The 15,798-nt window shown below is 38.8% G+C and overlaps 2 protein-coding genes across 2 annotated transcripts in view; one reads left to right on the forward strand and one right to left on the reverse strand.

The window, feature by feature from the left end:
* The window catches only part of LOC145441433 (interleukin-1 receptor accessory protein-like 1), a 391,709-nt gene that overhangs the window by 332,564 nt on the left and 43,347 nt on the right, over positions 1-15,798 (forward strand). The window lies entirely within an intron of this gene.
* The window catches only part of LOC145441808 (uncharacterized), a 58,869-nt gene that overhangs the window by 42,518 nt on the left and 553 nt on the right, over positions 1-15,798 (reverse strand). Inside the window, exons 2-10 of the mRNA XM_080319747.1 lie at positions 15,522-15,678; positions 13,050-13,130; positions 11,278-11,381; positions 10,198-10,369; positions 8,953-9,051; positions 8,767-8,894; positions 8,565-8,696; positions 1,714-1,824; positions 876-1,250 (exon numbers count right to left, since the gene is read on the reverse strand). Of these exons, the coding sequence (XP_080175873.1) occupies positions 876-1,250; positions 1,714-1,824; positions 8,565-8,696; positions 8,767-8,894; positions 8,953-9,051; positions 10,198-10,369; positions 11,278-11,381; positions 13,050-13,130; positions 15,522-15,678 (1,359 nt within the window). The remainder of the gene's footprint in view (positions 1-875; positions 1,251-1,713; positions 1,825-8,564; positions 8,697-8,766; positions 8,895-8,952; positions 9,052-10,197; positions 10,370-11,277; positions 11,382-13,049; positions 13,131-15,521; positions 15,679-15,798) is intronic.

Genomic DNA, 15,798 nt, shown 5'->3' on the forward strand with positions numbered 1-15,798 from the left:
TGCAGGTTCATTGACATTTTTTACCTATAATCTATAGAATGAGACATGGATACGCATAAATTTTGAGATTTTCCAAATTATGGACAACCCTTTTATACATGCAGGTACAGCGAGTTACTCGACACCGATTATTAGGTGATTTGAAATTGACCCGAATATTTTGCTTCGAGTCACCAGAAAAACCAGAATTTCGAGACGCCGAGTTAAGTCAAGTCATTCTTCCGTGTCAAGTCTAAAGTGTCCCCAACTCGTGTCATCCCAACACTGACTAGGTCCGACTCCAAAACGCTTCTTCTGTAGATATTATCGAAGAGATGAATATTATTCGAGTTAATTCACGGCCTTCATCGCAAAAGACTGTAATCGAACCTCGGCGCTTGCGTACGTTTAGCTGAGCAAAAGGATTTTACCTCGAATCAGCAATCGCATGAATCCGTAAAATCGCATGAATATGCTATCTTGAACAACACCCTTAGAATGTTACTCTAGTGCCTTACGCACATAAAACGGTTTCATACTTCACATTTAGGGTTGATTTCAATTTTTGAAGGTCCACCGGTCCGCCAAATCATTTTTTAAATTTTACCGGTCTGCGAGGTGAAAAAGGTTGAGAACCACTGGTTTAGATAATAGTATGGGGCGAAAATATAGGAATATTGGGAATCGCATAAATGGGGTACAGTAAACATGTTTCGGGCAAGCAAGATATTATGTGATTGGGTAAACCGCAGATATCAGTGGTGAATTTTATTTTACCGACCTCTCAATTTGGCGATTTGATGACAGATTTTGGTTGGACACTCGACATTATGAATATTGGGGAAAATTGAGGAACAATAACTATGACACGCTGACTTTTAAACATAATTTCAAACCTGGTTTTTCGCAGACGAAACCAAGACTGGACCCACAGTCACTTGTAGATATTGTTAGAGAACTTCCAACAATCCCAGAGGCGCATCTATGGTCTGCAGAAGGATTGCTTCCACCAGGAAGTACCATACGAGTGCCGTCGAGCCAAACCCATCCATTGCTAGTTTTGGTCCCTCCGATCCATAATTCTCCCGAGTTGGCACTACCGGTAAAACTGTCTTTGATCCAGTTTGAAATGAAGCCGCGATTTCTCTGATCAGATAATATCGCGAGGGTGCTGTCAATCGCGCTGCAATTGCTCATTGCTTGGCGATGAGTGTACGGACGTTGAAGGTAGATGTGATACGAACAATCGCCGTAGTTTTTGAAGACTCGTTCTGTTTCCAAAGCATGGAGATATATCGATTGATTTCGTTTATAATCGAATTGATTTGCTGATAAATTACAGCGTTTCCTAGGAACATAGTCAACTAATTACCAGTTTCACCATTTTGGCCTCATGCACATTTGATCAAACACCACGTGTTGGATCCAATACGACTTTAATTACTTTGTAGTCATTCGATAAAGTGATTCATATATTCATTCGGGAATTTAACGTTTGGAGGCTAGAATTTCTTTATGCTCGCTTGTAATTGGGATCGTATTCAATATACCAACAACGCTTCGTATTCATATGAACGATTTGAAAATTTTTTAAAAATCATCAAGCGATTACGAGAGTATTCCGCGTGACATACGCATAAAGCTTTGACATAACTATTCGATCTGGCGGAATATGTAACATTATACACCCTATATGCCAAAACAAAAATAAGGTTTCAGGCTATACCAAGTTACCTTCACAAGTTTGTCCCTGAAATTCTGGTGAGCAACTGCACACAAAATATGGAGGTTCATGTTGTCCGGCGCAAGTACCCAGGTTTTGGCAGGGATTCGGAGAACATGGATCTTTGAAAAAATATAGTCCCAGCTTTATATTTTCCCCAGTTCATTGCGTTCACCACATTGGTAAAATGTCATAAAAAGCAGGGCTTTGGAGCAGGAGCTGGAGCAAGGAGCCGGAACTGCAACCGATTGTTTGAAATGTAGCTCCGGCTCCGATGTATTCCACAATATGTTATGATGGTAATTATACGGGAGAGGGGGTGGGGGAACTTGAGTAGGTAGGGGAATTTGAGTACATTCGACAAAAACTTTTGCTTTCTTAACATATCTGCTTTAAAGTCTGCAGTTCTTCACTCATTCATTAGCTCAATATTTAAGCTCTAGATAAGTCTTATAACCATTTTTATCAAAGGCCGATTATAGCTTCCACGTGGAATTGAAAGTTTGTGAATTATTTTTTCATTTTTGACACCACTTTTCAACTTCTTTGCAGACAGCATAAAAATGGTTGTTGCATATCCAAATATTGCTTGAGTTTGTGATAGTTGATCATACTACAAAGTATGGCAATGCATTTTATCGATGGTGGTAAGAGTAAGTTTTAATTTGAAGAATTTTTTTGGGGGTGTGATTCGGGTATAGTATAAAGTAGGGGTGGGTTAAATTGAGTATACTACTAAATGATAACTTTTTTTGTTGCATCAGAGAGGTTGTAGATACTCTTTGGAATCTTGTTATTCTGATTTTGTTACACAATTAGAGAGTTAACACAGTAACAGACATGCTCAGGTATTATAAGAAGAAGCGAACCCCTAAATATGCACCACATGAATTCGATCAGGCCATCAAAGAAAGTAAGACAGGAAAGAGCTGTTATAATAGAGTCTGGGATTCCCTATGAAGCACTCATAACAAAGTTAATTAGAGCAACACAGAAAATTGTAGCCACAAGAGCAAGAATCAGTCGAAGAAAGTGACTAGATGAAAAGTTTGACTCGGGCAATTACTACACAGTAGTCTCACAAATATTAAAAAGAGAATCAAGAAATTATTTAGCTAGTCATAATGCCAAAAGAAGGCATGTTCACTTGATCAGGCCATAACTGGTGAGGTGCTGACATCAGAAGAAAGCATGACCAGACTTTAAGATGAGGAGAATGTATGAAAGCTAAAACGCAAGAGCAATGAAGTTGTGGTCAGTGACGATGATGAGGAGGAAGTGGCCACTCTAAGTACAGTTCTAAGATGGACGTGGGGAATTTAAAACAGTTCAGAAAGAGGAAGGATATCAACGAGTTGGATGGGCTCGTTATACAATACAGACAGACAAAGTTTCTGGGGCAGGTGGAAAATATGATGGGTGGCGGTGAAACATTTGATCATAATTTTTTCAACCAACGGGTTGCATATTTTCCTATCCCTGAAACATTGATGACATCAATTTCATGTTGAGAATATTTTCCATTTCATTCAATGAAGTAATTTTCAAAGTGAAAGCACCAATTTCAGAAAGAAGAGGGGTTGTCAAATTTGATTTGAATCCAAACATTTAGTGAAACTTTGACATCTAATTATTTCGTTCTGCTGCTCCTCCTAAAAAAGTATCTGTTTAAACAACAATAAGAGATCTTGTTCCAGTTTTTTTTTTTTAAACATGTAAATATACTCAGTTTTCCCATACAATGGGTCATTTGGGTATAACGTGGGGATAAGGCTTGCTTCAAGTACAATTTAGACAGTATACTCAATTTTCCCACAAAATTGGGATAAATTGAGTATACGAATTTGTAAAAAAAAATCACAACAATTTTCCACTGCGAGCAAATTGAATCTTCAATTAATTTGCAACCGAAAATTCAACCATAAAATGTAACAAATATCAACCAGCCACCTTTTTATTTGACTGTTTATGAAAATGACAGCTGCTCAAACTTGAAAATATACTCAAATTCCCCCACCCCCCCCCCTAATCGTTTACAAAATTAGGAATTGTTGCGTCGTTGGTGCCACCTTTCCTAACCATGTTCTGTACATGGATGGGCGCCATACCAGGTTGGGCTAGATATGCCGCGGCTTACTCAGTAATTACTGTATTGGGAGTTGGCTATTCGTCATACCCGCAATTTTTCACTTCAGCACAACACCGATGGCCAATTGTGCGGTTCGAAAAAGAATGATCACTATGTATTTCACAAAACGGGATTGATGCTTATGTGAGCTGAGCAATTTAACTAATTACTAATCAAAAGAATATTTAGGAGACGCCAGAGAATGAAAAATTGATTTTGCTGCACATGTCGATTTTAGAGGCGCACACGCCGCGAAACACCGTCTCCTCTCTGAATTAGAGGGGCAAATGAACGTTTGTTGGTGATCGGTTTTTCAATCGAGGCGCGAAATTCGACAGTGTGTTATTGTGTATGCCTACGAATTGAGATTCACTCCAGCGCATGATCGTTTACTCCAGTAATGAATTGCGAACTTCAAAAGGGACATACATAACAGCGGACCACAACTTCACTATAGTCCGTATACAAATGTCGCGATGCGAGCTGTAGTCCCTGGTGTTATATATGAGAATTACAATTGGTGATTGGATGCGCGCTATCCAGTTAGCAATCATTAGTTTTGTGTATTCATTTTTGTCTGCTTGATACACTCGTAATTAGGGCTGGGCACAATAATCCGAGTACTCGAATCTGAATCGAGTAATAATTTTAATGGTTCGAGTCGAGTAGTAAAATACGATTTCTTTGAGTACTGAAATTAGACGCTACTCGCAAAAAAAAGTTATTTTACTATCGAGAACTATAGAGTTGATACCGTTTTCCACTGAGGAAGCCTTGAAACCTTGATTGGCCATGTCGCAGCATACGAGACATAGTACAAAGCTACGAACGTTCCTGGAAATAACACATTTCCGAAGTCATGATCATCCCGCAACATTGTCAACAAGTGCAATGGAATCGGCATGGTCGAAAAATACTAAAGTGTCATTAATGTATCGGATAACAGGCATCATGTTCTTTGTGGTGGCGTAAAAGGTACACATTTGAACTTTATCATAGTACATTCTGTTGTGACGCCATAATGAGTGGTACTCGAATACTCGACTCGACTCGATGCATAATACGTGATTCAGAATCGAATCGAATCACTCGGGAACTCGATTTTGCCCAGTCCTACTCGTAATATTGAATTGTCACATAATGTCACTTTTTGGCATGGTTTAATTTGTTACTGAAACGGTGGATTGTGCACTTGTATCGTGCACGGTGTTGAACTAAGTTTCCAAATAGTTATACAGACTCTAATTCTGTGTTTATTCGATTCGCTTGAATGGGAACCTTCTATATCCCAGTAATCTTGATCGACACTGGACGGCAGACTTGGACAACTAGAACATTTTCAGATTTTCCAAATTAAGATTAGAATTAGATTACTGGCATTTCGATATAATTTAGTGAAATTAGACAACTAGAATTATCTGGTTGTCCAAGTCTGCAGGACGGACCGGCAACGAGCGCACAAATATTGAATTTCTAACCGCATTTGGTAGAAAGCGGGTGTCTAATGATAAGGTCGCAACATGCGCTCGTATTGCTCTTGCTAGTTACACTTTAATAATCGCACCAGATTAAATTCGAGCGTATGACTTCATATTAACGAGTGCAGTGCCAGTATGAAAATGCCAGATCAGTGCTTTAATGCTGTGAGTGTGCCTGTACACCTTCATTTCATAGTTATTGCTCTGTGTATAGTCCGAATTTCATATTGGAGAATTCTCTCGTCAACAGTCATAACCTTCATATTCTCAAACTATCTGTTAGGATTGCTAACATTCTGGTTTCATTGTGTGATAGGACGATAAGGGGGGAGCACGAAATATTTGACTGTCATAAAGGGGTCGCGTTGAAAAAGTTTGAGAGACACTGGGCTAAACTAAATCTTAACATTTCAAAAATGGATTAACAGCAAATAAACTCTTCTGAAACCTGTGCTGAACCATTTCCAACACCACAGTCGGAGTTTTTTAAAAATCTTTGACCAGTACTGAAGCTTGCTGCAACAATTGCAGAAAGAAATTCAAGTTTTTATGCAAGGCTTCATCAAACTTGATCACGCATTTGTAGAGATGTTATCCCAATCTTAACTCCAATCTTAGCCAAATTTACTGGAGCCAAAAACTTTCCGCACCATAATGCTCATCCAATGTAATCCAACACTTTTTGAGCAAGTGAAAATGTAAATGCGAACCAAAATGTTGTAATTCGTAGTTATCAGGAGCTTCTTTCCTTTTGAATTTATTCTAATTTTACACACGTTATCGTTATCATCCTTATCGCTGATGCCTTACAAATTAGCCTAGATTTCATTTGCCTTACTGAACTCTGGAGTATTCGTTTGATTACATTTCATTGACTATCTTGTAGCCTATTCGCTGTTAGTCGTTGCCAGTCTCTTAAACTTTTGGTTGGTAATAGTCGCTTAAATTGTTTTCTGTTTTTGTATTTTTCAGTACTCATGATTAGGAATAGTTCGAATACGTTCGATTTTATTTAAATAAAGGGTATTCTACGTATCATTAATGAAACATGAATAGCTTGAGATTGCTGTTAATTACGTCGCTAAGGTTGTCAAATAGTACCTCCCTACCGAATCATGACATCAGGGGTCGGCAACCTTTTGCTAGTCACGGGCCAAATTTCGAGTGTACAAGTTTTTGGCGAGCCGGAATTTTTCCTAATACTGTATTTTACGGTCACGTCGATATATCATCCTACATTGCTGCAATCTCGATCATACCAATCACAAAACGCATGTATTTACACTTCAACAACGCAGAATAAATGTAACAATTGACGCAGCCTGCTTAGTGAAAGGTTTGATGAAGCAAGTCAGATGAAGCAAGAATCAGATCATACTCTAAATGGGCGTCCAAATACCCGATCTTAGCTTTGCTCTTCGTGAATTTCATTGATCAAAACTATTGTTCCCATGCGTAGGCCTACGTGCTACCAAAAATCGATGCAATTTCTTTTGCATTCTTGGTCAAGTTGCGATAAACACCAATTTCAAGAACGTATACTCTTTGTCAAAGTCATACAGCGATATGCTCTTTGTACGAAATTTGTCATTCAATTCAACTTCATCGCATTTCAAAAAGGCTTATTTGAAATTTTCAGGCACTGGTATTGGCGTCCACATTAAACGGAGTACTGAATAGTCAGAATATATTTTGTAGAGAAGGAATGTCGGAAAAGCGGGTGCGAATATTCAGTAATTAAATTTCATATCATAGTTACAAATGTAGTGTTGATACTCGGTTTTCTCTCCTCCAGTACTGGAAAGTGAGCGGGCAGAGGCTATTCATCCATTATTAAACATTGTAAGTTTGAGATTTTGTCATTGCGTCTGAGATGTTCCAAGTGTTTTGAAGCAGAGGAAGGACACCTTTATTGTCACACCCCATCAGAATGGTAAACCCTTTGAAAAGTATGGTAGCCTACACCTTCACCTTCGGTTGCGAGATACACCCGATTGATAAGCACTGATCTAGTCTACTCTACAGGCAATCTCCATCTCCTACTTTAACCGCCTTCGTTTTATGGCGTAACAATAAACTAATATACGATGCAGATGTAGGCTACTTATATCGTAGCAATGCCACATTCTTTCCAAACTTTGCTGTACTGCAGATTGAAACACATTTTGAAACGGCGGCGTATTCTCGTGATAAGACCGATTACTAATTATTATGTCGCGGACCGGACGATTTCGCTTGGCCGGCCGGATCCGGCCCGCGGGCTGAGGTTGACGACCCTTGAATTACATGTTTAACAGTAGGCCTAATTGTAATTATAATTGCAATTGTAATTAATACATGTTTAACAGTAATTGTAATTGTAATTGTAATTTGATATTTCTAACATTGAGTAATTGTAATTGTAATGTAATTGAAACATACGAGGGAGTAATTGTAATTGTAATTGAACTGAATTAATGTAATTGATCCAACTCTGGTTGCAACCCATGAGTTGTATTAGCTTTTTTCAGCTGTCGTAAAAGTTACCGACAGTTCATATGAGTACCAGCGTTCATTTCAGTGACACACGCTTAATTGAGTGCGAATTACAAATGAATATACCTGAAACCGTCAGTACTGTTTTCAAAAATCAAATCATAGATATTACTCAAGTCGAATGACAATATAAGCAACCAATCACAATTATGTTGAGCCTTATCAATTCATAAATTTATTGCAGGGGACAGCTCCACCCGAAACGGCTATGACAATCATTCAATGGATAATTCCATTTCTGCGAAAAATTATCGAGACGACCGATTTCATGTATAGCGCATTCTTTCATTGGTGTGCTTTGGAGTCGACTCTTATTAAAATACTTCAATCAGGGTAGTGCCAACAGAAGAAGTTCGTATATATAATCTAAATATAGTAGATCGAGCCCAGGACTCAGATATTCGAATTTTCATGACTGCGACTGCGTATTTGTTGATACGACTGTCGATATATAAAATTCTTTTGAAATCTCTGCTATTGCTAACGATTACCCCTGAGGAGTGTCTGACGAATATTTACGGGGTTTTGTCAATATTAATATATTATTCAAATGCATAGTGGAGCTCTTTACCAACAAGAGTCTCTTCAAATCCAATTCTACCAACGGCAATTACACGCAACGCAACGCAATTGAGTCACGTGTTGCCCATGTGCTCTGTTTGAGTTTTTCCTTAAGCTGCAATCAACTGCGCGTCTATACGTGCAAAGTAACGACACTAACCAATTTCACTCATTCGTCCGATGAAATAGTCACTGCAACTGCAGTTGAAACGCATCCCCTGAAGAATGGGTGTAGTGCCACATTTTCCTCTTTTGGAACAGAGATCTGAGGAACATCGGTCGTGGGAGATTCCTGTAACATATTATTGTGCAGCAATACGTTGTCTTCTGCTGTCTGTGCAGGACACAAATATGGGGCATACTTTTCTGACATGCTGCTTTCGCCCAGGCTTGGCACGTCACATCGATCCATCGCCATTCGTACTCCTCAGCTTTAACTAAGCAGTTTTCTCTTTCACCACCATTTGGTTCGTTCCAACCATATGTCTTCCTGTAAACGATGAAGTTCATGAGTTGAATTGAGAAAGTAATCCGAAATAGCAACCAACCAATTGCTGTGCCCGCTTAAGGTAGATCCGTCCGTCCAGACCCACGTGCCCTCATCCGTGATGTCGTTTCCACCAGTATATATGCGAGAAGTTTCAAACCTGTGATATGAGCAATCAGTATACTTAGAAAGCGCGTGATCGTCCAAACAAGCAGTTTCATGGAGACAGGTGAATCGAATCATCATAATTTATATATAATGAAAATACAGTAACGTACGAATGAGTGTACTTTGTGCCTGTAATGCTGCACGGGTGACATGTTGATGAAAAAAACATCTTTAGTTTGCGCAGGTAATAGGGTGATCTCGAAGGGGATTGATCCCGATTCCTGCCTGAACGTATATGCAGGCGATTAGCGCAGACCTTATCAGTGTACGGTATCAGTCACTGTTTCCATAGTCCAGTTCAAATCTTGTTGGTTTCTATTGTGGCATTTTGGATTAAAATGTATGTGATGGAAACCGTTACGCCATACGTTTCCAAATCCTAAATCGTAAAATAATGCAATCAGTGCATGTGATTAGCGGTCATACTCACTCAAATACGATGTTATATCAAGAAATGAAAGATGCGGTTGAAGGCCGATATTTTGATCAAGATTCGGAGCACTAAACATTTGTTTACTAAAGTCAGCCGTGAACCAATCTTTTTAGTTTATGTTGAGCACCTATCGGGTCACCGTGATTTTAATTTTAAGTTGGCACTATGAGAAAAATCATGCAGTGAAATACATACACTCGGCCAATGCGGAGCTGCTAGCCGATCTAGCAAAAGAGCAAGGCTATTTTACAAAGCTAACACATCCACGTACCAGCATGTCGTAACTCTGTAATTCACTGCTTTCAATTTGAAAGCAAAACTGTAGAAGAATACAATCTATACTTTAGTCTCAGCCAGCCAAAGGTAAAGCCAAAGTCAAATAATTATGCAATGCCAACTTTCTAATGATTTGATCAGTAAATGTTTCATGTGTAAATAAAATTGCTGCAATCCTATCCATTATGCTGTTGGTAAGAGGACCATACTTGGTATACTCGATGTTCTCGGCTTAACACATTGAATTATACCACACGTCGGCCCATAGTCCGGTATATATTGATTCCGTATCAACGGTCTAATATCCGTTATCAATAAGGATTGCAATCACGCTCGTTAGATGCTCTTGGAGGCAACACGGCTGCATGGATCTTTGTCTCGTTCGCAGACACCAAATCACTATCGTGTCTATGCACACAGCAATCGAACCTTCGGGTCAATTCGGCGCTGACTGCGTCGTCGATCTCCTTGCTTTTCATATCTGCCAAATGTGCGACCGCGTCCCACGCCGAGCACCATGACTTAGCTGCTTCGAAACCCGCAACGGTATTCGGTGAAACCCGATATTCAAATCCACGAAAGAATAATGTCGTGGTGTTCGCTATACCAACAGAAGAAAACTTCAAACTAATTTTGATGGCTCAATAACTGCAATACATGTAATATATATGTCTATCAAACTCCGGGAACACTTTCTAGATACTCAGAATATATTTATTATGATGTTTTGGTCTGTTTGTAGAAATTTGAAAGTGCAACTTTTTTCCATTTTTCATGCAAATTGTAATTACAACTTTCAACAAATAATTTGCAAAATGTAACGCAGTGATGTTAAGGACACGCGCTATAAACTATTTCCAATAGTTCTATTCTCTTTGATTTGCATAACAAAAAGCTATATGATAGATTAGCTGCATCTCATTGTTATATATGACGCAATGGCTTGCAAGGTAGAAGTTCAACTACCCCAGAAACGCACGACCGGGCCTTACCAATACGTAAAGAGATCGCTTTATCATTTCTGCCGTTTATATTGGAGGTAGTTTCCCAACGCTTCGGCCACAGCACCGAAATTTATATTTTGACTGCGTTTCGACAGTTTCGACACTCTCTTCCGACCTCGGTCCCTCGTAATGTAGCATCGAATGTATGTTGCTCAATGCTATGTTTTGTATATTAATGGAAGCGATAATAGCTCTATTAAGTATAATAATGGGACCGTAGAGCATCGTCACAAAGCGCTACGTAATAAAGTCATGACCAGGGAGCGCATTATCTTCTTTTTGCCTGTAATGACATCATAATAGGTGATACTTGAATACTTGACTTGACTCGAAGCTTATGGCGACACAGAATCGAATCATCCAGGTGCTCGGGCTTGCCCAGTAAGGGTCGTTATATTATTCGTACCGGTCGAAGGTTAGACACCATAGGTAGCCTGTATGACGCATATCAACTTATACATTGAATCGATACGTCAAATAACAATCTACGTCATAGCGAACTCACCAGTTTGACAAACAAAATATAAGTTGGAATTGCACAGTTCTGGTATCAAAGTTTTGTCAGTGTTCAAAACGAGACATCGATTTGCGGTGTGTCCAGGAGAGTCACTGAAAAATATCACGGCGTATTAAATTTCATATATCAAATAATAATAGAAAGTAGAAACCTCATTGAAGTTTGGTGCCTCAAATAATGATAAATACGTTAATGCCGCACACGCAGCAGTATGTTCTTTTCTGAGGGCAATTGTGTCCAATTTGTTTCAAATCTTATATGCTTTCATGCTGCATTATTCATATTTGTGAAATCGGGTTCATCAGTCCATTGATATCGCCCCGTACATTCGACGATGACACAGAGTTATCTGATCGAATTTATCCACGTATTTTGAAGGACAAGCCGGTAATGTAGTCGTTTGACGCATCAAGGTGAACAGAATAAGTTGAACTGTCAGATCTAATGCCGCGAGTTTCGCCTTCTCGTTACCCATTTCAATCCCGATTCTTATACTAGGGTTACCATTTGTCCTCCTTTAGGAGGATTTGTCCTCCTTTTTTCAGGTTTTTCAAAATGTCCTCCGAGGACGCCTAAATCACCTAATTTTTAGCAATTCGTCCTCGTTTACAACTTTTATAGCTAGGATAATGGACAGGTTCAAATGAAAATCGGCATAAATGACGGGAAATAGGTAATAAGGAAGTTCCAGCGGGTCATTCGGGAGTCGAACGGAAGTGGCGACCTTTTTTTTAGTCAACACTACTGAATTATAGTGAAAAGTCGGTAAATTGAAAGTGGGATGACGGTATGACGACCTTTTTTTAGTCAACCAAACCAAATTTCCAGCAAATATTTCAAAATCAGTTTCGATCAAGTAATGTTACGATTTGTCAAAAGTGTCCTCCTTTCCCAATTCCAAAATATGATAACCCTACCTTATACGACGTAGGCTACGTCTTGAGTGTGCTGTATACAGAGTTATAGACACGGACCATCACATCAGTAAAATTTCTATGGCGTAGGAAGGAATACGAATGGAAGATGTTAATGTTTGGATTCGATTTTCTAACACGATTCGCAAAAGTGCAGCTCCCGAGCTTCATAGCAGGACGTCACTGACTTCTACGAACGACTGCATAACATTAATTTTATTATTATAATCGTAGACGAGGATCGCTTTCTTAATCGGGATTTATTTACAACATTCATCTGCAACAATTCGGTTGTAACGACGATGTGTATTAAATCATGTCAATGTCTCACATTATCTTTGCGTGTCGCCAACAACTCATAAACGTATACTCCCTAATTTTCCACAGTCTGGCCAATTTCTTCACGTTTAATGTTTGTTTGGGGCTAATAATTTATCTGCTGACGGGACCGGAAACACACTTATTTAAGGATAACTACTTGCCGCATAGCGTATTTACAAGGACAAATCAAGAAAGGGTTTGTCGCTGGAAGCAGACGACACGAGATGAAAAAAAATCCATCTGGTATTATTTGAAAGATGCACTCGTTTTTACTATGGAAATGTCAATAAATAGGGCCACAGAACTCCTTAACATCTACGAAAACCGTCATGTTTTCGTTTAATCGCAGGGTGGTAACACAAAGAGTCATGTCATCTATTGTGGCACAACAATATATTCACATTGTGTTGCGATGTGTTCCGGAGCCACTTGACGAATATAGATAGTGTCGTAACGTTGTATTAATACATAACTGGTATTGGTATATATAATTATTATAATAAACTTATATCTAGCTTTACCCACGTCGTAATCGGTGTGTTGTCAGCCCACCGCCATGTTGAATCTGAAGCATGTCCTCCAACCCAGAACTTTCTGCTATAAGACCTGGAACCAAAATCATTGGCTTACTCTTCAATAAGTCGAGATGAATGACAGTGACGACAAGAATGGCGATATTTGATCTTGTACTTAAAGTTGCCTTTTAAACAAGGCGTGTTTCAAATAAATTTGTTTAAAACATGTTTTAAATCCTGTTTTGAAAAAAGGACCATTTGAAATATAGTTTTTTAAGTTGTATAATTATGTCATGCTTGTCTAAATTCTTTCGAAAATCATGAACATTTGGACTTGTACTAAAAACAATCGACGTATACACGATATTGGATGATTAGAACCCTCGACATCGTCGCCGGTTCAGCAGTTATACAACGTAGGATATATATTACTTAAACCGAATGGACGTATATATGATGATGTCCGCAGTCCGTAAAAATCCTGCAAGGCAGTCTAGTCCTGCAAATTCCGCCATGGTACAAGACGGCAACATCGATAGCATTGATGACATTGACGACAATGTCAGAAAGGCATAGCAGTTATTGCTCTATGCAACGCAGTCTGCACTGGATCCCTCGGTATTTTTGTCGCGTGAAAAGATTTATTGAATACAAGAACCACATTTGAGCATTTCATGCCCCGCACTAGCGCGAACCACTCTATAGTAATTTAATATGTAATTTCTCGTATGTAGGAGGTCATTACCGAAAACATGCTATAAGCGGAGAGCCTTGATTTAAACTTCTTCGGTATAAATGCAACCCACACGCGTAACTTAGCTTACTAAACAGATAAATAGAAAAATTATTTCGATCTAAAGATGTATATACAAATACAGCTTAATTCAGAATCTTTCGTTTCGCTCACTTCTGGCCGAATTGAGCGGAAATATCAATCGTTTGTTTCATAGTCATGGCCATGCATAAAAGCAAACAACGCATTACAATACTACTCTGTAGCTTACAAATGAATTGCTGCAACGCTATACTGCAGTAATTGGCACCTATCGCATAAAATGCCCGAGATTTATACGATCCGGCTATAGTTGTATTCTATAGGACCTCGATACCAGATGATTCAACATCTGTATACGGTATTACTGTGTGACACACGCATAGGGATGAACTGACACTGTTTATATCACAATCGAGGCAGCTGACTGACGAACTTTCAAGGAAGCGTCTGTACTCTTCGCGTATTTTAGTGAGTGATTTTACATATTCGGCTCCACTTTTCTACATCATTTAGTTCTAAGATAATGGACGCAATATCAAGTAAATGCGACTACAACGCTGACACGACATTACATAAGTTTTGCTTCCATAGTTACTACATTGATCGCCATTGTCTCACCAATAATCCCATATCTTGTGCCATCGAACGAAGTACAGTTTAATGTGTCATAACTAGAGCGATTTTTTTCACCTACAAAACAAAACGTTGACATTTTTTGCACTTGAAAAATCTAATTTTGATCAAATTTCGCCATTATGAATGTAAATTAGTTTTTTTCCCACAGAACGTCAGAAATGTACTACTTATCTTCATTTCTGGTTGAAACTGTCTGTCCTTATGAAGTATTTTGCCCCTAAAAAAACTTTATTAACTTGAAAACTGACAAATTTTTTCATAACAATTCTTTATTTTACCGATATCTGAACCTATTAGAAATTCCAGTAGCTACATCACGCAATATGATAGAAGTAATTAAAATTTGTTGCAGTACAACGAAAGATACTTTTCACATTCTCCGGTAGAAAGTGTGTGTCCTTACTAAGTAGCTTACCAAGAATGGAGTAAGAACGTTCAACAGCAGCAGTTGTTGGCTGACAACACTGAAGTTGTGCGTATACACTACTGGTGAAGCACCGTGTGACTTCATTCTGACAATGTTGTTTACATCACAATTTTTCATCATGCGCTTCTTGATATAAGAACCAAATCGACGATACAAACGCAATGCAGGTTGCAAAAGAATTTTGACTTTGTAAGCAATTTTGACAATTTCTTTTTACCTAACGCTACAATTTTGACAAAATTTTGACTTATTTTGACATGCCAAAAATCGCCCTAGTCACAACCTAACGATAAGGGTTGCGAACCCGTGTCCAAATTAAACGGAGAATGATCCCAATTAATGGCATTTTCTACGGGCAAATTCAACTTTTGTTCCGTTGCCGGGCATTTGTGCCGAGTAAAGTGGTTGTCCGGGCTATCCAGTGTCCGGATTAAGCGGATTCAACGGAATACACATAGATTCCTGTCACTGGGAAATCAATCATCACAGCATTTCGGTGCAAATCACGACACGACTTCGCAACAACATAACAAAAATTGAAATGGTTTCATATTTGTATTTACAACTATTGGCTTTTAAAGTACAAGTAATTCGTGAAAGAGAGTAGTGTCTGTGACAGTGATGCTCTTATTCGTACTGCTCACCTCGTCAGTTTTTTCAAATCTTCCAAAACTTTTGCTGTCTTCACTTCAACAAGCCACGAGCTTTTCGATTCACAGAAGCTCTTCGCTTGGGCAAACGTTTTACGAGAATTGAATAATTGTAATAAAAATGGATCAGATCGAACAACGCCAGCGGGGTCTGAAAGTGAAACGCATCAGAATATCAGACACGATAATTCGCAGATCGTGTCTCCATAGTGTCTGATCATGAAGCGTTGCATGGATTGAGTAGGGTAATGTATCAAGACGAAAAATTTGG

The sequence above is a fragment of the Botryllus schlosseri genome, chromosome 6 (assembly GCF_051294905.1).
Source record: "Botryllus schlosseri isolate E-star chromosome 6, Bs_hap1, whole genome shotgun sequence".
Classification (NCBI taxonomy): Eukaryota; Metazoa; Chordata; class Ascidiacea; order Stolidobranchia; family Styelidae; genus Botryllus; species Botryllus schlosseri.